The 25,390-nt window shown below is 39.2% G+C and overlaps 1 protein-coding gene across 1 annotated transcript in view; it reads right to left on the bottom strand.

Moving 5' to 3' along the window:
* The window catches only part of LOC111160149 (tropomodulin 3), an 83,763-nt gene that overhangs the window by 19,263 nt on the left and 39,110 nt on the right, over nt 1–25,390 (bottom strand). The window contains exon 4 of the mRNA XM_022523020.1: nt 888–1,010. Coding sequence (XP_022378728.1) covers nt 888–1,010 — 123 coding nt within the window. The remainder of the gene's footprint in view (nt 1–887; nt 1,011–25,390) is intronic.

Here is a 25,390-nt window from a genome sequence, read left to right as displayed (position 1 = left end):
GAGTCCCGCATCGGGCTCTCTGCTCAGCAGGGCGCCTGCTTCCCTCTCTCTCTCTCTCTCTGCCTGCCTCTCCGTCTACTTGTGATCTCTCTGTCAAATAAATAAATAAAATCTTTAAAAAAAAAAAAAAAGAACCATCACTCTTCCTTTAAAACATGTTAGCTTCTGGGGTTCCTTAGTGCTAAGATATCCCCCCACATGTCATATTTTTCTACCTCGGTAAATGGGTGCATGCAGAGGCAGGTCGGGGAGATACCTGTCCAGGAAAGAAACCAGCAATGATGAAAACAACAGGGAGGTTTGGAGTGTTCCAGATACACTTCAGAAAGTAGGGAAAGTGGTAAGGATAGCTCAGGACTGCTTGTCTGCTTTCCAGTTACTCAACTTGGGGTCTTCCTTTTTTTCCCCAAAGTTTATTTTATTTTTAGTAATCTTGACACCCAAGGTGAGGCTCAAACTCACGAACCTAAGATCAAGAGTTGCATGCTCTTCTGAATGACCCAGCCAGATGCCCCTCATCTTGGGGTCTTAATGGTAAAATGGGACAGTAGTTGACCCTGGAGAGACTTTTTCAATGCTTAGATGGGACAGCTTCTAGCTGCGCACCAACTGGTGAAAGATTTTTTATAAAGACTTTCAAATAATGTAACATGGGAAAAGATGTCAAATAATACATTCCATTAACATAAAAATTTCACCACTGAGAGCATTTTAAAAAATGAAAATCTTTGCCAGATTTATAGTATAAAAGACAAAGCCAAATATGTGGTCTACTGATTCAACAGCACTTTACTAGGCAAAGGAAGCATCAGTATGATATAAGTGCTGGCATTCCCCTCTCCTCCCCTCCCTTCCCCACTCATTCACCCATTTGTTTTAGGAGATACCTGCAAGGTCACACAATTCTGTATCAGAAGCACTTGTCAAAGCTTCTTCTAATTCCGGATCAAGAGATATTTTTTCTTCTGTGAAAGTCTGCATAGGTTTCTGTTTCGGGATAAATATTTTCCCTGTAAAATAAAGCAGTTTGTTAATTCCGATATTTCTATTAACTACTCATTACCATTTTACTCTTTTAACAAAAATTATGAAAAGTATGTACAACTGAAGCTGAGGGAAAAAGTCAAGATAAACATCTACAATAATGTTTCATCTTCAGATTTTTTTTTTTTTTTTAAGATTTATTTATTTGACAGAGAGAGACAGTGAGAAAGGGAACACAAGGTAGGGGAGTGGGAGAGGAAGAAGCAGGCTTTCCACAGAGCAGAGAGCCTGATGCAGGGATCGATCCCAGGACCCTGGGATCATGACCTGAGCTGAAGGCAGACGCTTAATGACTGAGCCACCCAGGCGCCCCGATCTTCAGATTTTTTTTTTTTTTTTTTTTTGGTACGGGAATGGGGGGTTAGAAAATTCATCTACTAGCCTGCTCTAAGATTAGGAGTCTGAAAATACTTTGGGAAAATCTTTACCTATAAAATGGCATAATGATGCTTCACTTAGGAACTGTTGTGAAGCTAAATGAAATAATGCTCATAAAAAAAAAAAGCAGAGTGTCTGGCTCAAACAGCATTCTTTATCTTGGCTATATAGGGATTATTTTCCTTATTAATGTAAAAAATTCCTGTTTTAGCTTCATTGTACTTATGATTTTCAATGTCAACAACCTCAAATATTGTTTTTTAAATAAATAAAACATACATGAATGCATTCATTAAAAAAAATGTTTCATTTTCAATATGTATTTTAAATTTCCAGAGCAATACTAGGGCTGGCTGCACAATCTGGAATGAAGGAGGAAAAAAAAAAATCAACTGAGAAACTGTTCTCTTTTTTTTTTTTTTTTTTAAGATTTTATTTATTTATTTGACAGAGAGAGATCACAAGCAGGCAGAGAGAGAGAGGGAAGCAGGCTCCCCGCCGAGCAGAGAGCCCGACGCAGGGCTCGATCCCAGGACCCTGAGATCATGACCCGAGCCGAAGGCAGCGGCTTAACCCGCTGAGCCACCCAGGCGCCCCTGAGAAACTGTTCTATTTGTGAAAATAAAAATAGGCTCTTTTGGGAGTAATTACGAGTTACTCAACAAATACTGAATCAAACGATGAATGTAGGAATAAAATTTAGAAATCTATAAAACTTTTAGAGATAAAAAAACAATGGAATCCACTTTCTTACTCTTAAGCCACAAACTGTTGGCCAAGGGAACAATCAAGTTTATGAGCCCAGAAATTCAAGATCTAATTGCAAAGAAATTCCTGTATGTCCTAAGGGGTATCTGGAAACTTTAGGTCACTATTCTTCTAAGCCTCAATGGATGCTAAAAAGGTTACCTGTTAAGAAACTTACAGGTTTTTAGAAAACTAAAATCTTTATTAGGTGAAAACCAGTATTTTATTACCACATGTTCAATGCAAGAGTGAAAACATGAAGGAAATGGAAAATGGTAATGATGTAACTGCAGCACAAGCTGACCAAGACATACTCATACATGGTGGGCACTGGGTTACCAAGAATGCCTCTGGTTTCTCTCCCAAGACAAGTGAAAAGTCTCACTAAATGATCTAGAAAGGTCTATGCATACCTTCACAGAAGTGCCAATTTCTTTTCCATTAGGAAAACTACCAGGGAAATATGCAAGATTATGTGGCGTGATGAATCTATGCAGTGCTCTATCAAAAGAATGTCTGTGGGCTTATAAGTAGTATAGGGAGTGTTGTGTACTTCTTATTCAAAATATACCTCAACCCGTGCAACCAAAAGGAATCCTTCCACAACAGACTGCTTCTAGCAATCTGGCCAAAACTGTTCAGCTATTTTCTACTAAGCCACCTAAAGGACCTTAATTTCTGATATTATGTTTTTTATGGTGAGCATTTCCATTTGTTTCTTATTAAGAAAATAGTTTCCACATCTCTGCTGAAATTCCTCCTCTGTTTATGCATGCTGCGTACCTTGTCCACTAGATTCTTTGGCATTTTTGTTATAGTTATTTTGAAGTCCCTAGCTGATAACACCAATATCCGTGTCATGTCTAAGTCTTATATTGACCGTTATTTTCTTGAGTATGGGGAATATGTATCTTAAGATCTTTGGCTGCATGCTAGGCATTTTTGTATAGAAGTATAGCAGAGACTGAAGGAAATGATATTTCTTCTTAGAGGCATGTCCTGTAGGTCAGGGCTGAATCAATATGCTCTACAGTTGAGCTGAATCTGGGCTTTGTCACTTTAGTTTGAGTCAGTTCCTCACTGGCTTCAAACATTCTGAATATAGGATCAGGACTTTCTCTCCAGGAAAGCCTCAGATTACAACCCTCATGAGGTTCTGGAGATCTGTGCTCCCTCCCTCCTTTTTTGAACTATGAACTGTGAGGAATTTCTACTGATATGAAGCCCAGGCTGCCAGCTTTCTGATTGAATGGGAGCTGCCCTTGTTTTCCTCTCCCACCCCGATTTCTGGGCTTTGGCAGATCTCTCAGGCCCCTTCACCTAGTCTACTCTATACTCTGTGATGTTGGGGTTGGCCTGGAAGGGTTTTCTCCCAGCCCTCCTGCCTCTCTGAGCTGAAAACCTATACCTCAGGAATTTTCTCTCAGCTCTGCTTCACTGCCTTTGTTCTTCTAATATCCTTAGCACTAAATGAAGACCTAAGGGAAAGAAGTGGGAGTAGTGCAATCTTAGCATCTCTAAAGCTGCACTGTCCAATATAGTAGCCACTAGCCACATGTGATTTACATTTAAATTAAATTAATTAAAATTAGAAATTCAGTTCCTCAGTCATACTAGGCACATTTCAAGTATTTGATAGCTACATTTGGCTAGCATGTAGCCACCACACTGGTTAGCACAGACACTGACCATTTCCATTATGGCAGAAAGTTCTAGTGGATAGCACTGCTGTATTACTTCTCTGGATTTCTAATCTATCATCTAATCCAAACATAATCATTAAAAGTTTGTTAAAAATTAGGCTGACTTCTCCTGACTCCTATGATGGTTTTCTGCTTCTCCCTACATTTCAGTCAGCCAAGAGAGAAGTAGGTCACTGATCTAATGGAGGGCTTGTCACTTTCTATTATAGGTTTTTTTTTTTTTAAGATTTTATTTTATTTATTTGACAGAGAGAGATCACAAGTAGACAGAGAGGCAGGCAGAGAGAGAGGAAGGGAAGCAGGCTCCCTGCTTCACAGAGAGCCCGATGTGGGGCTCGATCCCAGGACCCTGGGATCATGACCTGAGCCGAAGGCAGAGGCTTTAACCCGCTGAGCCACCCAGGCGCCCCGGCTTGTCACTTTCTAAAGTCGTTTAGGTTTGTGTCCTCAAGCTCTCTGACAGATTTTTAAAAACAATAATGATGTACTTATACTGCTTGTCTGGGTTAGTACATAAGAACAATATTTCTACATTTGAGTTAGAAGTCTTTCTGGTTAAGCATTATTTTTAAAATGGCATTTGGTCAATCCACAATATATTTGTATTATTAAGGATGTTTTTAACTGCAAGTAATATAATACTCAATTAAAAGTGGTTTAAGGGTGCCTGGGTGGCTCAGTCGGTTGGACGTCTGCCTTCAGCTCAGGTCACGATCCCAGAGTCCTGGGATCAGGCCCCACATTTGGCTCCCTGCTCAGTGGGAAGCCTGCTCCTCCCTTTCCCTCTGTCTGCCACTTCCCCCTGCTTTTGCTCTCTCTGTCTCTGTCAAATAAATAAATAAAATCTTAAAAAAAAAAAAAGTGGTTTAAACTGGTGCGTCTCAGGCTTTAATGTGCACCTCACTCACCTGGTGATCTTATTAAAGTACAAATTCTGATCAGTAGGTCTCACATGGGATCTGAGTTTCTGCATCTAACTAATCTCCAAAATGATGCCAATACTGAACCACAGACCACTTCGAAAGCAGCAAGACTTCAAACAATAAGTATTTTTTTTTAATCTCAGTAAGTCCACCCACAGGTGGTTGTAGGGTTGGTTCAGTGGCTCAGTGTTGACATCAAGGCCCAGGATCTTTCCATTCTTCTCTTTGGTTATAATCAGTATAAAGGCCTTTGTTCTCAGGCGATCAGTCTCAAGATGATTTCTGCAACACTAAGTATCAAGACCTCATGCGACAAGGTCAGGGCAAGAAGGAGGGACATAATTTTTATAAGGAAATCTTTATAAGGAAAACCGTGCAGACTTCGCCTCAGGTTTCTCTGGCCAGAACTGGTCATATGTCCAACTGCAGGGGTGGCATTTTCATTCTATTTCAGAGACAGGTTCTGCCAGTAAGGCTGAAGGGATCTGTGAATTATTACTGAAAATGCCAACCACAGAGTGTGTCCAATATTAAACTGGATGCAGGACAGCTCTGTGCTTCCTTGATTCCCTGAACATTTTGCTATAGCTACACAGACACATTCTGCTTATTTGTCTTCTGTAAAATTTACAAGGGCATGGTTTTTGTTCTCTGTTTATCTCTACATCCTTGCCTAGTGCACAGCAGGCAAGCCAATTTGTTGAATAAATAATTTGGTGATCACCTCCAGTTCAACTACATCATTTTATAAAGCATAATTTAAATACCCTGGTTCTAAGTTACATGGCAATGTGAACACTAGAACACAGGTTCCCAAACTCCGAATCCAGTGTTTCTTCCAATAAACTGGTAGCTTTCAAACTTAACTTTTTTTTAGCAGTAGACTTTCCCCCTCATATAGCTATATATATGGTGGTATCCATAACTGATCTACTTCGTACCAAATTTTGGAGTTCTGATGATTATTAGATAATTTTTTATTCTTGGTCGGCAAAAGCAAATCCAAATTATTACATCCTGATAACTCCATAGTACTTTTCTCAGTCGTTTGACAGTATAATTTTTTTAAAAGGTTTTTATTTATTTGACAGAACACAAGCAGGGGGAGCAGCAGCGAGAAGAGGAGAAGCAGGCTCCCTACTGAGCAGGGAGCCTGATGCAGGGCTTGATCCCAGGACCCTGGGATCATGACCTGAGCCGAAGACAGACGCCCAACCAACTGAGCCACCCAAGCGCCCCAGTTGACAGTATAATTAAAGTGGCTTAGAATTCATGACTTTAATTGTCATTTTAGGATAATTACGTTAACCTGAGCTCAGTCTCACCTGCATTTTCAACAGTCTATGGCAGGAGTTTTAGAGACTGGCTGCACACTGGATTCACCTGGGGGACTTTAAAAAATTCTGATGTCTAAGGCCCACTCCAGCGATTCTGATTTAATTGGTCTGGTGCACTATATGAGACAGCTGGATTTTTAAAAGCTCTCTAGGGATTCTAATGCATAGCAGTCAAGGTTGAGAACCACTAGGTTATGGTACTCACTTACTAAACAAAATTACACAACCTATCAAATAGCTGCCCATGTCTTATTCTCGGGACCAATGGAATCTAAAGTATTATAAAAATCTAAAATGTTTATTTTTGTTATCCTCATCTACATTCCATAGAGGCATTATTAATATCTAATTTTTCCCATACATAAACTTTTGCTAATACTTACAAATACAAAACGTATCTCATCATAAAAAACAATAAAGCAAAACAACAAAATTTCAAAGGACTTACAGAAAAGTTCCTGTGATACAGAATTTTACTGTTAAGTTATACAGCTCTGAGACAGTTTGGTACCTCACCCGGCACTCCTCTTTATAATAAATTCTCTGTACATAGACATTTTTGTTGTAGGCGTATTCAGCCTGTACAATATTTTAACAATATGAAAAGTAATTACTTCATATTTCTTCATGGTTAGTTTAACACTAACACTGTAACAATGATCTTTTAATGCATATATACAAAATCTAATTATAGAAAACTAATAGTACCTAAGGAGACCCCCCCAAATTAATTTATAGACCTAAACAATCCCTTTTAAAATCTCAGCTGACTTCTTTGCAGACAGTGACAAGGTAATGCTAAAACTCACAGAAATCCAAGGGATTCAAGACAGCCAAATCATCTTGAAAAAGAAGAACAAACTGGACTTACAGTTTCCAATTTCAAAACTTAATACAAAACTACTGTAATCAAGACAGTATTATGCTGCATAAGGAAAGACATCTGGATCAATGGAATAGAACTGAGAGTCCAGAAATAAACCCTTTATGTTTATGGTCAACTGAATGTCTACAAGGGTACCAAGACAATTCAATGGAGAAAGAATTGTCTTTTCAACAAATGGTGCTAGGAGAACTGCATAGCTATATGAAAAAGAATGAAGTCAATCCCCTACCTCTTACCATACAGAAATATTAATTCAAAATGGATTATAGACCTAGATTTAAAAACTGAAACTATAACACTCTAAGGAAAAGCTGTAAGAGTAAATCTCCATGACCCTGTGTTAGGCAAAGGTTTTTGGATATGATATCACAAGCACAAATGACATAAATAAATAAATAATAAATTGAACTATACCAAGATTTACAACTTTTGTGAGGCAAATGATGCCACCAAGAAAGTGAAGAGAAGGGGCACCTGGGTGGCTCAGTGGGTTAAGCCTCTGCCTTTGGCTCTGGTCATGATCTCAGGGTCCTGGATCGAGCCCTTCATTGGGCTCTCTGCTCAGCGGGGAGCCTGCTCCCCACCCCCCACCCTCTGCCTGCCTCTCTGCCTACTTGTGATCTCTGTCTGTCAAATAAATAAATAAAATCTTTTTTAAAAAATTAGTTAAAAAAAAAAAAAGAAAGTGAAGAAAAAAGCTACAGAATGGTTAAAAAATGTTTTTTAAATCATGTACCTGATAAGGAACTTGTACCCAGAACATATAAAGAAAGCTCATCAATAGTAAGTCAATGACTGATGTAAAACATCAGGAATTTTTTTTAAGGTTTTATTTTAATCACTCAGTGCTCATCATAACAAGTGCGTTACTTAATCCTCATCACCTATTTTACCCATGCCCCTACCCACCTCCCTTCTGGTAATCGTTAATTAGTCTGTTCTCTATAGTTAAGAATCTTTTTCGTGGTTTGTCTGCTTTTTTCTTCTTTTTCAACTGTTCTGTTTCTTAAATTCCACATATGAGTGATATCGTACGGCATTTGTCTTTGACTGACTTATTTCACTTAGCATTATACTCTAACTCCATCCAAGTCATTGCAAATGGCAAAATATCATTCTTTTTTATGGCTGAGTAATATTTGTGTGTGTGTGAGAGAGAGAGAGAGAGAGAGAGATCTGCTTTATCCATTCATCTACTGATGGACACTTGGGCTATTGTACATAATGCTGCTATAAACTTAAGTGTGGATATATTCCTTTGAATTCGTGTTTTTGTATTCTTTGGGTAAATAACTAGTAGTGTGATTGCTAGATCATAGGGTAGTTCTATTTTTAACTTTTTGAGGAACCCTCATACTCATAATGCTACACCAGTTTGCATTCCCACCAACAGTGCAAGACGGTTCCTTTTTCTCCACATCCTTGCCAACACTTGATTCTTGTTTTTGATTTTAGCCATTCTGACAGGTATGAGGTGATAAAACTGTAGTTTTAATTTGCATTTCCCTGATGATGAGTGATGTTGAGCATGTTTTCATGTGTCTGTTGGCCAGCTATATGTCTTCTTTGGAGAAATGTCTGTTCATGTCTTCTGCCCATTTTCTAATTAAGTGTTTGGTTTTGGGGTGTTCAGATGTGTGAGTTCTTTCTATACTTTGGATACTAACCCTTCATCAGATAGATCATTTGCAAATATCTTCTCCCATTCAGTAGGTTGCCTTTTAATTATATTGTTCCTTTGTTGTGCAGAAGCTTTTTATTTTGATGTGGTCTCAATACTTTATTTTTGCTTTTGTTTCCCTGTTCTCAAAGGACCTAGCAAAATAATTTTTAAAAACCTAATTTCAAAATGGGCAAAAGATTTGAACAGACATTTCTCCAAAGAAGATACACAGATGTCTAACAGCACATGAAAAAAAAAAAGTTTAATGTCATTAGTCATTGGGGAAATGCAAATCAAAACCACAACACATTATCACTTCACACCTACTAGTATGACTACATTCAAAAGGACAGACAAGTGACAAGGATGTGGAGAAACTGGAACCGTAATATACTGCTGATGGGAATATAAAATGGTGCAGCCACTTTGGAACAGTTTGGCAGCTCTTCAAATTGTTAAACATAGTTAACATGTGACCCAGTAATTCTATTCCTAAGCAGACACCTAAGAGAAATGAAAACATGTGTCTACACAACAACTTGTACACAAATATTCACAGCAGCATTATCCATAATAGCTAAAAAGTGAAACGATCCAAATGTCCACCAACTTATGACATTTATTCATACAATGACATATGATTCAGCCATAAAAAGAAACGAAACACTGATACATGCCACAACAGGGGTGAAACCCCAAAATATTTTGCTAAATGAAAAAAGCTCATCATAAATACAGATTGCATTAATTTATTTATACAAAATGTCCAGACAGGCAAATTTAAAGAGACAGAAAGTAGATCAGTGGCTAGAAATAGAGTGAGGAATTGGCCGCTAGTGAGTGAGTGAGACTGACTGCTAATGGGTAGGTACATGATTTGTTTTTGGGTGATGAAGATGTTCTAACCTGAAGACTGTGGTGACATTTGCACAACTCTGCAATATACTAAAAACCATTAAATTGTATACTCCAAATGGGTAGTGTTATGGTATGGACTGCATCTTAATAAAGATTTCAAAAAACCATGAAGGGGCTGATATATCAAATATAGGTTTTCTGTCTTCCCAAGTGAATTTATATTCACCCCCTAAAATGTAAAGAAAAAAGATAATGTTCTAGGATATATTAAGTGAGACAGCAGGTTTGGGCTTCTTAACCAAAACCAGCTGTTTTCTGAGAAGTACATCATTAGCAAAATGCTAGACTGATCCCATATACCAGAAAATCCCTTTCTAAACGTGTGCCCTAATTAAGTCTTTTATCAGTTAGATTTAAGCTAAAAATCTTAATGACTATGAGACATCAACAAATATAACAGACCTTTATAATGGTTAGTTTGATTTGCGCCCTCAATATCTCACAGGATGAGTGAAATGTTAGGCTTCTGTCAGATGCAGAGGTGTTTTGTTCGGGGGTGTTTCTGCAGACAGTAAGGAAGTGCACCACAAATTTGGTATTGCTTTTACATAAAACTATTGAGCTTATTAGTATCATACTTTAGTATGATCATCTTGATTCTTTTGTGTTTTTTCAAAACACAGATTATTTCTTTAAAGAAATCTCCATCTCATTCTGGTAAAATGACTTAACATATACAAAGGAATTGGTATATAACAAACATAATAGATACACATTAATTCTTTATTCTTACATTCTCATTCTTAATACTCTTATATTTCTCCTGGAATTTCTTGCATATGTGTGTGTGACAGAAACAGAGATGGAGTTTTCCAAAACAAACTAACAAACCAAGAAGACTGAAAACTATATAGTCCCAGGTATCTTTGTTAGTGGTTCTTAAACTCAAGAATGGAAATAGGCTAGGCATGGTTATTTTTAAAAAAGCTCCCTAGGTGATTCTGATAATTACCTACTCAAATTAATAACTACTAATCTGTATAATTAGAGTTCTGAAAAGATTAGGATGAGTTACCCTGGACTAGTCTAATTTAATTTCCATCTCCTTGAACTATGGTCAAAAAGCCCTGACTTATAACTTTAAATATGTGCATTTATTTGAAATAATATAAATGTGTGAGGAAATAACTGCTCATTTTTGTCCTTCAGTAGACAGCACTCAATCTAAATGACATTAATTTCCTTGTTTAACATAGCAAAGTCCGAAACTGGAATTTTTTTAAAAATTGAAACTACAATTCTTTATATTGAAGCAAAATAAGAAAATAAACAATGACTAGATCAGAAAAAAATCTGTCAGACAAGTATGATATGACATGTTCCCCCCCCCACCTCAAATGGAACAAAACAAACAAAAAAAGGGTTATGACTCCTGGTTGCTAAGAATATTAAAATAGTTCAGTAATGTTTATGCAACTACCAATGACAGCTAAGGAAATAAAAGAAACCAAGATAAGAATTCATATAATAGCAATTTAAATGCATGGCACTGAGCCAAACTCCTGTTTGTGCCAAGGGGGAGCAGCAGGGAAGGAAAACCTTGCCAAGACTCTTGTTATTGTCACAAAATCAGTAAGAGATATTGCTAACCATGTTAACAATTTTATTGCCAGACCTTTCTTCACTAGTCCTCATCTCTTTTGCTATGATACCAAGTTACAGGTACCACAAATGCTAAGAATTATCTTAGTCATAGCTTCAGCCTTGCTGAGCATATAAAAGGTATAGTAACAAGAAACAGAGATGGCTCTTATTTATTTCATTTCTACAGAGGTGGAAGGCCCTAGCTAATTTTACTGTTTGTTTGTTTGTTTGTAAGCTACCTGTTCCAAAACAGAAATGAGGTAATTAGGCCACTTTAATGTCCAAGGGGCTTGGGGATATGCCTTTTGACCAGATGCAAACCAACCTCCAATCAACCAAACTAAAGAATGAAAGATTGACTAATCCTGGAAAGGCATTTTTGCTTTCATCCAATGACACATGATAGCTGCTTAATACTGTAATATGATCACCGATAAATGCTCATTTATTCAACAAATGTTTAGTGAGTTTCTGCATACTAGATAATGAGCTAGAAGACACTATAAGGAAAGTAAGAGATCTTTACTTTGCGGAGAGATGATTCTGGAGACTTCTACTTCTGACCAAAGTGAAATTATAAAGACAGGATTTACCCATATGCCTGAAGCCCAAAAATGGGCAGACTATACGAAAGTTTTCAAGACACTAATAATCATCAGGCAACTTAGGACAGTGATCCCTGAAAGATGAGAAACAAAGCGAGCCCTGTGACCGCTCAGCTTCCTGCCTAGAGAAAAGTGTCCAGCCACAGCACAAGGGAATGGGAACCCAGGCAGGGCCTGGGAAATGTTCTGAACTAGGAGCCAGAGCTGACAGAAAGACCAAAGCAGCTGGCATCTGCAGAACAGCATACCAGAGAGGACAGAGTTACAGAGATGAAGCTCTGGAGTTCTGGAGCTCTGCAGAGGGCTACCTTTTCATCCTCAGCAGAGTACTACTTGGCTTATGTGTGAGGAAACTACCTGGGGCCAAGGAAAACACACCTGAGAAGATGCCAGGTAATAGTGCCTGTGCTCATGCAGAGCTGGGAGTAAGACCTGTTCCCAGCAGCCAGACTGAGAAACCTCATAAATCACAGGGCCCTGGGGAGGGAACTCAGAAGGGTCTTGTCTAGTGGAACAAAAATTAGCCCTAGAACGAGCACTGCTCCAGTCCCACCCAACAAGTCGTAAAAATAAGACACTAAAAATCAAACTGTTTCTAAGTCACTTAATCATGTTCCAGAATGAAACTCAAGGATATTTACAGGGATACCAAAATATCTAGTACCCAACAAGTTAAAATTCATGTCTGAATCCAATAAAATAAAAAAATGACCACTATGGTAAGTAGCAGGAAAATTCAATCCATAAGGAAGGAAAAATAGTCTATCATAACTGAGCAATGGCAGATGTAAAATTAGCAGGTAAGGATATTAAAAGTTATTCTATTTCATGGGTTCTAAAGTTAAATACGGACATGGAAGATACAAAATAAAAAGGAGGAAAAAGAGAAGAACTGATGGGACAACAAAAAAGATATAACATCCTAGCACTAATGAAAAGATTGGCTGTATTAATATTAGTGTGATTTCAGAGTAAAGAATATTTTACCAGGAGCAAAGAAGATCACTTTATAATGACAAATGGTCAATTCATCAAGAGTATCTGCCAATCCTAAACGAATAGAAACTAGTAGGAGAGCCTCACAGTATATGATTCCAGAATAATTAATACTAGTATTGAATAGTATGTAAATCATATACAAAAATGTTAGAAAGGAATATCCAGGCCCTGGATATGGTTATCTAGGGAAAGTTTCCCATAAAACGAGGTCTTAACATGAGTGATGAATGGTCCATCTGGTTAACTCCTTACCCCAAAGAGATAGTGAGTGAATTGTTAAAAAGACACAGTGGGAGGTCTGAAAAGGAGACCCAGCATCTGCACTGCTAACTTAAAGAGCTCCTTTCAAACACCAGCTTCAGTGCCAGAGAAAACCACTCTTTGGAGGTCCATATAAGGTACATTTAGACTCATAAGACATGAACAGAAAAATAAGATCCCATCTACATCTTGAATTTAGTGAAAACCAACTGCCCACTGGCAGTTACATAATCCTGCTGATTTAGGCAGGTTATAATCACGATCTTTCTGGTTTACTAAGGGATGACGCCTGCCTTTTCTCAAAGAAATCATGTATTCAGCAAGGTGAGGGAAGCTTCCTTTAGTGTAAGAGTGAATACAGTTAAGTTTTCTGGAAAGCCAATATAATTGTGAATAACTTGGAAAGTGTATGAGAAGTTTTTAGTTTAAAATAATCTGGTTAAATTTGCCTTCAGTAATAAGCGGGGTAAGGTAGGGCCTATAGCATTTGTGGGAAAGAAACCCAAGGGCATTCTCTTCCCCGGGAGGGGAAGGGGGGGGCGTGGGAAAAGGCATAAATGACTCTACTCTGAGGGCCAACAGGGAAAACAGGAGGCTTGGCAAGGAAGGGAGGAGCCTCATGTGGGTGAGCCAGTGGCTCAAAAGGAACTCTCTGGTGCACCTGAGTATAGTGGACACGGTGCATGCAGCCTGGCTCCGGTCTTTCAATGAAATAAGGGACGCTCGGGGGGGAAAACTTAGGCTAGGTTAAGGGTGAAGTGTGATATCAGAAATGCAGAGGAAGACTCCTGGCAACGAAAAGCAAAATGAGAGGCAGTAAAAAATATTAAAGACTAGGGCAAATTATTTCTCCAAGTGTCAAATTCATGGCAAGGATCTATGCCTTCTCTGTCTTGGAGACAGAATATTCAAGATATATAAAAATACGATGGGAAACAATCACCAGCTAAACAGTCAGCACTGTGCATTTTCACCATTCTCAAGAGGGAGAAAGAACTGGATGAATGCTCTCCTTCACCCTTGTCTTGGTCTCTACTGCAGTTACATATTCTGTAAAATTTCAAGGAAAAAGAGATAAAAATCTCCCAAATATTTTAATATTTTATTTTCAAATACAAGGGATGTATGTTGGAATTACATTGTTTTGACTTTCTTACATACTTAGTTTCTCAACATTTTGAAAATAGTAGACTCCTAAGAAAGATCTTTTTAATACTTGCCCAGACTCTTGATACCATATCAGACCTAGCAAGAGCTTATTCGACTTCGATGAACTTAACAGATGCATCCTGTGAATTCTACTATACATGATGCACTTAAAAACAATCTTTAATACATCTTTTGTCAGCTATGCCTTACCTTCTTTTTGCTAATAAACTACAGTATTAAAAGCAGAACATTTACTAGTGTTGGACAAAATGTTCCCCAAATGCACCTAAGACAAAATGCCTTGAAGTTCACTTCATTAGGATTAATTCCCCCTTCACGGATGTTGATACACTTTAAATTCTGTAAAATAGACAATTATAATCATTTCACAAATCACAAAATGCAATTACTTGTTTATCTATAAATCCAACTCTCAAGCGTCCTTCTTAGTCTGTCGTATCTTTTTTAAAACATCTTGAGGTGGTCTAGAAAGACAAAATTTGGCGTGAGTATAGTTTTTGTTCATGGCCAAAAGGAAAAAAATCCCAAAATGTCCAATTTTCAGTTTTATGGATTCCCTTCTGTCACACCAATCCTGTGTAATTTTAGCTCCACAAAGAAGGTGTGTCTTTTAGGTGAACAACAAGTATAATTAATCATTTAATTAATCTCAGAGTATGAAAAAGTAGTCAACTTTAATGACTGGATAATCATTTTAGTGGTTCCCAATTCTTGGCTTAAAAAAAAAAACCCTGGTGGGACTCTTGGGTGGCTCAGGCAGTTAAGCATCAGACTCTTGATCTCAGCTCAGGTTTTGATCTCAGAGTCATGAGTTCAAGCCCCACACTGGACTCCATGCTGGGTGTGGAGCCTACTTAAAAAATAAAATACAGGGGCGCCTGGGTGGCTCAGTGGGTTAAGCCGCTGCCTTCGGCTCAGGTCATGATCTCAGGGTCCTGGGATTGAGTCCCGCATCGGGCTCTCTGCTCAGCCGGGAGCCTGCTTCCCTCTCTCTCTCTCTCTCTCTCTCTCTCTCTGTCTGCCTCTCTGCCTACTTGTGATCTCTGTCAAATAAATAAATAAAATATTAAAAAAATAATAATAAAATAAAATACAAAAAACTGAGTAATAATTTTTTTGACAGTGTTAACCATGTGACAATAATTTACAATGTGAGATCACTATGTGATTTTGGCATACAACCTGGAGCTGAATGACTTTGCTAAAACGCCCTGGCACCTGTTACTGGTACTCAACTCTGCAACATGTCATCCTAGTGTGACAAAAAAAAAAAAATTGAGAGACTAATGGCACATCTTATAAGATCTAACGAGTCCAAGTACACCAAAAAAGTGCATGCTTTTGTTTCTTAACAGGTTTGCCAACTTTTTTACAAAGAACTAGGAGAACCTCTACTGCCTAGAATGCATCCTCAATCTGAAAGGCTATCTCCTATGTAGTAAGTTAAGAAATTTGGGGCTCAATGAAGGTGTTCAGGGTAAAAAATCATAGGAGAGGCACTGAAAAAAAACAAAACAAAAAAACAAGCTTTGGGATTTTCAGAGCTAAGGAGGGGATTCACATTTAGCTCAACTGGGAGGTATGCTAATAAGCTGTGGGTGAATTATTGTCAGAATCTTCCGGAATGTGATCAAGAGCTTGAGGATGAAACCCAAAGAAAGGAAGACATATTAGTGACAAAGGATAAGCAAAGCTAACTGACTGAAGGCTGGAGTCGAGGCTGGATTTGAGAACATGAGAGCTGGCTTTGAGCTCTAGTTCAAAGTAGAGCTCTACAACCAAAGTTTTCCAACTGCTGAAGACGAGTTTGTGCCTCTTGGGGTCTAAGGCACTGTAAGGCTTTTATGGCTTGACCCATCCCATCTAGGGTGGTGGCATTTGCTTCCATCAGTGGGACTGCTGATAGTAGGCAAAGCAGATACTCAGACTGTATGGTTCCTTTTACAGAAATTTTCAAAATAGGCAGAACTAATTTACTGTATTAGAAGCTCAGATGATGATTACCTCTCAGAAGGGAAAAGTGAGTAGGAAGAAGCCAGGTAGTGACTACACGGCTATGTAGGTGCTCACTATATAATCCACTGAGCTATATCCTTCTGATTTGTGCATTTGCTTTTAAGAGTGTTATGCTTCAAAATAAAGTTCATTATTTTTAAAAATGCCAGTCTTAGCCACTGATCATAGCTGCCCATAAACAGTATTTAACAAACATACACAGCTAGAAGAAACAGTAAAAATACTGAATGTATTTTTTTTTAAAAAGACTTTACGTATTTATTTGAGACAGAGAATGAGTGAGCAAGCGTGAGTGGGGGTAGGGAGAGAGGGACAAGCAGACTCCTTGCTGCACACAGAGCCCAACACAGGACTTGATCCCAGGACCCTGAGGTCATGACACGAGCTGAAGTCAGACCCTAAAAGAATAAGCCCCCCAGATGCCCCCCAAATACTCAATGTATTATAAAAAGAAAACACTAAGGGGTACCTGGGTGGCTCAGTTGGTTAGGTGTCTCTTAAGTTTGGCTCAGGGCATGATATCGGGGTCACGAGATTGAGCTCTGCTTCAGATTCTGAGCCAGCAGGGAGCCTGCTTGAGATTCTCCCTCTCCCCTCACACGTATGAGTACGTGCATGCATGAGGACACATGCACTTTCTCTCTCTCTCTCTCAAAAATCTTAAAAAACAAACAAAAAACCCCCAAACCCCCCCCACGGATTATGAATGCAAAATTACCTGCTTTTTAACCCAACTATTTCTGTTTATTTCATACCCATCCAAAACCTAATAAGATAAAATTTTAAAAAGTTAAAAAAGGAGGTTGGTTGGAGTCAAGATGGCGGAGAAGTAGCAGGCTGAGACTACTTCAGGTAGCGGGAGATCAGCTAGATAGCTTATCTAAAGATTGCAAACACCTACAAATCCAATGGGAGATCGAAGAGAAGAACTGCAATTCTAGAAACAGAAAATCAACCACTTTCTGAAAGGTAGGACTGGCGGAGAAGTGAATTCAAAGCGACGGGAAGATAGACCATGGGGGGAGGGGCCGGCTCCCGGCAAGCAGCAGAGCAACGGAGCACAGAATCGGGACTTTTAAAAGTCTGTTCCGCTGAGGGACATCGCTCCAGAGGCTTAACCGGGGTGAAGCCAGCGCAGGGTCAGCGTGGCCTCAGGTCCCACAGGGTCACAGAAGGATCGGGGGTGTCTGAGTGTCGCAGAGCTTACAGGTATTAGAACGGGGAAGCCGGCTACAGAGACAGAGCGGAGGAGTGAGCTCTAAACTCGGGGTTACCTTGAACCGGTGGCAGGCTTGGTCACCTCGGAGCGCAGCCGGAGGCCAGGGTGAAGGGAGTAATTGGGCGCTGTTCTCTGAGGGCGCACTGAGGAGTGGGGCCCGGGGCTCTTGGCTCCTCTGGGCCAGAGAACGGGAGGCCGCCATCTTCCTGTCCTCCAGAACTCTACAGAAAGCGCTCAGGGAACAAAAGCTCCCGAAAGCAAACCCGAGCAGATTACTCAGCCCGGCCCCTGGTAAGGGCGGTGCAACTCCGCCTGGGGCAAAGACACTTGAGAATCACTACAACAGGCCCCTCCCCCAGAAGATCAACAAGAAATCCAGCCAGGACCCAAGTTCACCTACCAAGGAGTGCACTTTCAATACCAAGGAGAGCAGCGGAATTGCAGAGGAGGAGAAAGCAAAGCCGGAGCTCACGGCTTTCTCCCCATGATTCTTTAGCCTTGCAGTTAATTTTTTTTTTCAATTTTTTTCTCTTCTTCTGCTAAAGTTTTAAAACTTTTACCCTTTTCTTTTTTAACGTTTTTTAACTAGTTTATCTAATACATTTTTTCCTTTTTATATTTTTTCTTTATTCATTTTCTTCTTTTAATTGTTTCATTTCTTTTTTTTTTTCTTTCTGAACCTCTTTTTATTCCCTTTCTTCCCCCTCACGATTTGGGATCTCTTCTGATTTGGTTAAAGCATATTTTCCTGGGGTTGTTGACACCCTTCTAGTATTTTACTTGCTCCTTCATATACTCTTATCTGGACAAAATGACAAGGCGGAAAAATTCACCACAAAAAAAAGAACAAGAGGCAGTACCAAAGGCTAGGGACCTAATCAATACAGACATTGGTAATATGTCAGATCTAGAGTTCAGAATGATGATTCTCAAGGTTCTAGCTGGGCTCGAAAAAGGCATGGAAGATATTAGAGAAACCCTCTCGGGAGACATAAAAGCCCTTTCTGGAGAAATAAAAGAACTAAAATCTAACCAAGTTGAAATCAAAAAAGCTATTAATGAGGTGCAATAAAAAATAGAGGCTCTCACTGCTAGGATGAATGAGGCAGAAGAAAGAATTAGCGATATAGAAGACCAAATGACAGAGAATAAAGAAGCTGAGCAAAAGAGGGACAAACAGCTACTGGACCACGAGGGGAGAATTCGAGAGATAAGTGACACCATAAGACGAAACAACATTAGAATAATTGGGATTCCAGAAGAAGAGGAAACAGAGAGGGGAGCAGAAGGTATATTGGAGAGAATTATTGGAGAGAATTTCCCCAATATGGCAAAGGGAACAAGCATCAAAATCCAGGAGGTTCAGAGAACCCCCCTCAAAATCAATAAGAATAGGTCCACACCCCGTCACCTAATAGTAAAATTTACAAGTCTTAGTGACAAAGAGAAGATCCTGAAAGCAGCCCGGGAAAAGAAGTCTGTAACGTACAATGGTAAAAATATTAGATTGGCAGCAGACTTATCCACAGAGACCTGGCAGGCCAGAAAGAGCTGGCATGATATATTCAGAGTACTAAACGAGAAAAACATGCAGCCAAGAATACTATATCCAGCTAGGCTATCATTGAAAATAGAAGGAGAGATTAAAAGCTTCCAGGACAAACAAAAACTGAAAGAATTTGCAAATACCAAACCAGCTCTACAGGAAATATTGAAAGGGGTCCTCTAAGCAAAGAGAGACCCTAAAAGTAGTAGATCAGAAAGAAACAGAGACAATATACAATAACAGTCACCTTACAGGCAATACAATGGCACTAAATTCATATCTCTCAATACTTACCCTGAATGTTAATGGGCTAAATGCCCCAATCAAAAGACACAGGGTATCAGAATGGATAAAAAAACAAAACCCATCTATATGTTGCCTACAAGAAACTCATCTTAAACCTGAAGACACCTCCAGATTTAAAGTGAGGGGGTGGAAAAGAATTTACCATGCTAATGGACATCAGAAAAAAGCAGGAGTGGCAATCCTTATATCAGATCAATTAGATTTTAAGCCAAAGACTATAATAAGAGATGAGGAAGGACACTATATCATACTCAAAGGAACTGTCCAACAAGAAGATCTAACAATTTTAAATATCTATGCCCCTAACATGGGAGCAGCCAACTATATAAACCAATTAATAACAAAATCAAAGAAACACATCGACAATAATACAATAATCGTAGGGGACTTTAACACTCCCCTCACTGAAATGGACAGATCATCCAAGCAAAAGATCAACAAGGAAATCAAGGCCTTAAATGACACACTGGACCAGATGGACATCACAGATATATTCAGAACATTTCATCCCAAAGCAACAGAATACACATTCTTCTCTAGTGCACATGGAACATTCTCCAGAATAGATCACATCCTCGGTCCTAAATCAGGTCTCAACCGGTATCAAAAGATTGGGATCGTTCCCTGCATATTTTCAGACCACAACGCTCTGAAGCTAGAACTCAATCACAAGAGGAAATTTGGAAAGAACCCAAATACATGGAGACTAAACAGCATCCTTCTAAAGAATGAATGGGTCAACCAGGAAATTAAAGAAGAATTGAAAAAATTCATGGAAACAAATGATAATGAAAACACAACGGTTCAAAATCTGTGGGACACAACAAAGGCAGTCCTGAGAGGAAAATATATAGCGGTACAAGCCTTTCTCAAGAAACAAGAAAGGTCTCAGGTACTCAACCTAACCCTACACCTAAAGGAGCTGGAGAAAGAACAAGAAAGAAACCCTAAACCCAGCAGGAGAAGAGAAATCATAAAGATCAGAGCAGAAATCAATGAAATAGAAACCAAAAAAACAATAGAACAAATCAACGAAACTAGGAGCTGGTTCTTTGAAAGAATTAATAAGATCGATAAACCCCTGGCCAGACTTATCAAAAAGAAAAGAGAAAGGACCCAAATAAATAAAATCATGAATGAAAGAGGATAGATCACAACGAACACCAAAGAAATACAGACAATTATAAGAACATACTATGAGCAACTCTACGCCAACAAATTTGACAATCTGGAAGAAATGGATGCATTCCTAGAGACATATAAACTACCACAACTGAACCAGGAAGAAATAGAAAGCCTGAACAGACCCATAACCAGTAAGGAGATTGAAACAGTCATCAAAAATCTCCAAACAAACAAAAGCCCAGGGCCAGATGGCTTCCCGGGGGAATTCTACCAAACATTTAAAGAAGAACTAATTCCTATTCTCCTGAAACTGTTCCAAAAAATAGAAATGGAAGGAAAACTTCCAAACTCATTTTATGAGGCCAGCATCACCTTGATCCCAAAACCAGACAAGGATCCCATCAAAAAAGAGAACTACAGACCAATATCCTTGATGAACACAGATACAAAAATTCTCGCCAAAATACTAGCCAATAGGATTCAACAGTACATTAAAAGGATTATTCACCATGACCAAGTGGGATTTATTCCAGGGCTGCAAGGTTGGTTCAACATCCGCAAATCAATCAATGTGATACAACACATTAATAAAAGAAAGAACAAGAACCATATGATACTCTCAATAGATGCTGAAAAGACATTTGACAAAGTACAGCATCCCTTCCTGATCAAAACTCTTCAAAGTGTAGGGATAGAGGGCACATACCTCAATATTATCAAAGCCATCTATGAAAAACCCACCGCAAATATCATTCTCAATGGAGAAAAACTGAAAGCTTTTCCGCTAAGGTCAGGAACACGGCAGGGATGTCCATTTCACCACTGCTATTCAACATAGTACTAGAAGTCCTAGCCTCAGCAATCAGACAACAAAAGGAAATTAAAGGCATCCATATCGGCAAAGAAGAAGTCAAACTCTCACTCTTCGCAGATGATATGATACTATATGTGGAAAACCCAAAAGACTCCACTCCAAAACTGCTAGAACTTGTACAGGAATTCAGTAAAGTGTCAGGATATAAAATCAACGCAAAGAAATCAGTTGCATTTCTCTACACCAACAGCAAGACAGAAGAAAGAGAAATTAAGGAGTCAATACAATTGCACCCAAAACTATAAGATACCTAGGAATAAACCTAACCAAAGAGACTAAGAATCTATACTCAGAAAACTATAAAGTACTCATGAAAGAAATTGAGGAAGACACAAAGAAATGGAAAAACGTTCCATGCTCCTGGATTGGAAGAATAAATATTGTGAAAATGTCTATGCTACCCAAAGTAATCTACACATTTAATGCAATTCCTATCAAAGTACCATCCATTTTTTTTAAAGAAATGGAACAAATAATCCTAAAATTTATATGGAACCAGAAAAGACCTCGAATAGCCAGAGGAATATTGAAAAAGAAAGCCAAAGTTGGTGGCATCATAATTCCGGACCTCAAGCTCTATTACAAAGCTGTCATCATCAAGACAGCATGGTACTGGCACAAAAACAGACATATAGATCAATGGAACAGAATAGAGAGCCCAGAAATAGACCCTCAACTCTATGGTCAACTAATCTTCGACAAACCAGGAAAGAATGTCCAATGGAAAAAAGACAGCCTCTTCAACAAATGGTGTTGGGAAAATTGGACAGCCACATGCAGAAAAATGAAACTGGATCATTTCCTTACACCACACACGAAAATAGACTCAAAATGGTTGAAGGACCTCAATGTGAGAAAGGAATCCATCAAAATCCTTGAGGAGAACACAGGCAGCAACCTCTTCGACCTCAGCCGCAGCAACATCTTCCTAGGAACATCGCTAAAGGCAAGGGAAGCAAGGGCAAAAATGAACTATTGGGATTTTATCAAGATCAAAAGCTTTTGCACAGCAAAGGAAACAGTTAACAAAACCAAAAGACAACTGACAGAATGGGAGAAGATATTTGCAAACGACATATCAGATAAAGGGCTAGTGTCCAAAATCTATAAAGAAATTAGCAAACTCAACACCCAAAGAACAAATAATCCAATCAAGAAATGGGCAGAGGACATGAACAGAGATTTCTGCAAAGAAGACATCCACATGGCCAACAGACACATGAAAAAGTGCTCCACATCACTCGGCATCAGGGAAATACAAATCAAAACCACAATGAGATATCACCTCACACCAGTCAGAATGGCTAAAATTAACAAGTCAGGAAATGACAGATGCTGGCGAGGATGCGGAGAAAGGGGAACCCTCCTACACTGTTGGTGGGAATGCAAGCTGGTGCAACCACTCTGGAAAACAGCATGGAGGTTCCTCAAAATGTTGAAAATAGAACTACCCTATGACCCAGCAATTGCACTGCTGGGTATTTATCCTAAAGATACAAACGTAGTGATTCGAAGGGGCACATGCACCCGAATGTTTATAGCAGCAATGTCTACAATAGCCAAACTATGGAAAGAACCTAGATGTCCATCAACAGACGAATGGATAAAGAAGATGTGGTATATATACACAATGGAATACCATGCAGCCATCAAAAGAAATGAAATCTTGCCATTTGCGACGACGTGGATGGAACTAGAGGGTATCATGCTTAGCGAAATAAGTCAATCGGAGAAAGACAACTATCATATGATCTCCCTGATATGAGGGAGAGAAGATGCAACATGGGGGGTTAAGGGGGTAGGAGAAGAGTAAATGAAACAAGATGGGATTGGGAGGGAGACAAACCATAAGTGACTCTCAATCTCACAAAACAAACTGAGGGTTGATGGGGGGAGGGGGGTTGGGAGGCTGGAGTGGGGTTATGGACATTGGGGAGGGTATGTGCTATGGTGAGTGCTGTGAAGTGTGTAAACCTGGCGATTCACAGACCTGTACCCCTGGGGATAAAAATATATTATATGTTTAAAAAGAAATAAAAATAAAATTTAAATTAAAAAAAAAGTTAAAAAAGGAAACAAAAGTTATTACACTCCAGTTGAAGATAGTGTTTTTTGACTTTTCACTCATATTCCTCACCTCTATCATTTCTCCCCTCTGATAATTTTTTGTTTTCCACAACTCTTCTCTACCTTCTTTCCTACGTCCTCTAATCCTCCAAGATCTTTCCCTAGGCAACTGGAGATTATGAAACAAGAGTATACTGGAAAGCTTCCTGGGTCAGCCCAGGACAAACTCAGCTCTTTCACATCTCTTATTTTCTCTTCTTGTCCTCAAATTCCACATTTTTTCCTGACATCTTTTTCTCACATCTTTTCCTCTGCTTCTATCTCCATAACTATACCCCTTGAGTTTACCTGAAACACACATAATAGTTAAAGGTAATCAATATTTATTCTCATAAAACTATGTTTTCCTATATAAACAGGACTGAAGCTATAAATACTGTGTTATTGTAGGTATGGCTGTTCAGATGAAAACATAACCAATAGTTGTTTCTGTAAAAAACAAAGAACTGATGCTTTTACTCATCTCTGTGATTCTCCATACTTCAAACTATGCATTAATTGGTTCTTAATCCTTTTTTCTGGCCGTAGACATCTGAGGGACAAAACACTCCCATCTCGAACAGTAGTAACATGGTTAACTTTATGAGCCAATGTGGTTGGGCATGGTGCCCAGATAATTGGTCAAATATCATTCTGGGTGTTTCTGGGAAGGCGTATTTTAGATGAGACTGACATTTGAATCAGTGGACTTCAAGTAAAGTCATATGTGGTGGGCCTCATCCAATCAGCTGAAGACCTTAACAGAACAAAGACTGATCTCCTCTGAGAAGAAGGAATTGTGCTGGCAGACTACCTTTGGACTTGAACTGCAACTCTTCCCTAGGTCTCCACCCTGCTGGCCTATCCTATAGATTTCAGATTTAGTAAGCCTCCATAATCACACAAGCCAATTCCTTACAATAAATCTCATCCTCTCCTCAACACAGGCTTCTGGTTCTGCTTCTATTTCTCTGGGGAACTCTAATACAAATAGCTACAGTAGTGTGCTGAATTACAGATAAGGGGGAAGTGGGGTCTAGTGAAAGAGCAGAGGAACTGGGGATGACAGATAATTTTTTTTTTTTAAAGATTTTATTTATTTATTTGACAGAGAGATCACAAGCAGGCAGAGAGGCAGGCAGAGAGAGAGAGAGGAGGAAGCAGGCTCCCCACTGAGCAGAGAGCCTGACGCAGGGCTCGATCCCAGGACTCTGAGATCATGACCTGAGCCGAAGGCAGCGGCCTAACCCACTGAGCCACCCAGGTGCCCCGACAGATAATTTTTTAAAAGGCTTAATGCAGACCTCATGAATTACCTACTCAAAAGTCATTTGCTAGCCTTCTGCTATTACAGAGACCAGAATGCTAAAATGAATTTTCCAGCCTCCCTTGCCACTAAAGGGTAGCCATGTAACAGACTAATTCTTGAGAAGGGCTTCCTTCCTAAGTTAAACGCTAAAGCCTTACCAGGAGAAAGCACTACGCTCTTATCCTTCTTCTGGTCTGGACTACTAAGGATTCAGATGTAAAAACAATCCCTGGAAGAGCTCATCTTCAGATCTTGCAACTGCTGCCATCATTCCCTAATGTTCCACACCCTCAACAAGAGAGTGCAAGTACACTGTGGCTTCTTAAGCCAATCTGTATTGAAAGTGGAGAAACTTAACCTACTTCACATTGTGTTATATAGAGAACTTTAAGATATATATCTGTACTTGGTCTCCAGTCGGTTTGCCTAAGGTCTAACTCTGCAGTGGGAGGGACCTAGACTAGAAAACTTTCCTGAAAGTAACGGTTATGAAGCGATGACAACTATAGCTATGAATTACTAAGGAAGGCTGTAGGATACCCTTTAAAAAGGGTCTTTGAGGGTGCCTGAGTGGCTCAGTGGGTTAAGCCTCTGCCTTCGGCTCAGGTCATGATCTTAGGGTCCTGGGATCGAGTCCCGCATCGGGCTCTCTGCTCGGTGGGGAGCCTGCT

This window comes from Enhydra lutris, unplaced genomic scaffold, assembly GCF_002288905.1.
Source record: "Enhydra lutris kenyoni isolate GAN:26980312 unplaced genomic scaffold, ASM228890v2 scaffoldscaffold4, whole genome shotgun sequence".
Classification (NCBI taxonomy): Eukaryota; Metazoa; Chordata; class Mammalia; order Carnivora; family Mustelidae; genus Enhydra; species Enhydra lutris.
The sequence above is the reverse complement of the archived record's forward strand: the minus strand, read 5'-3'. Positions and strand labels throughout refer to the sequence as shown.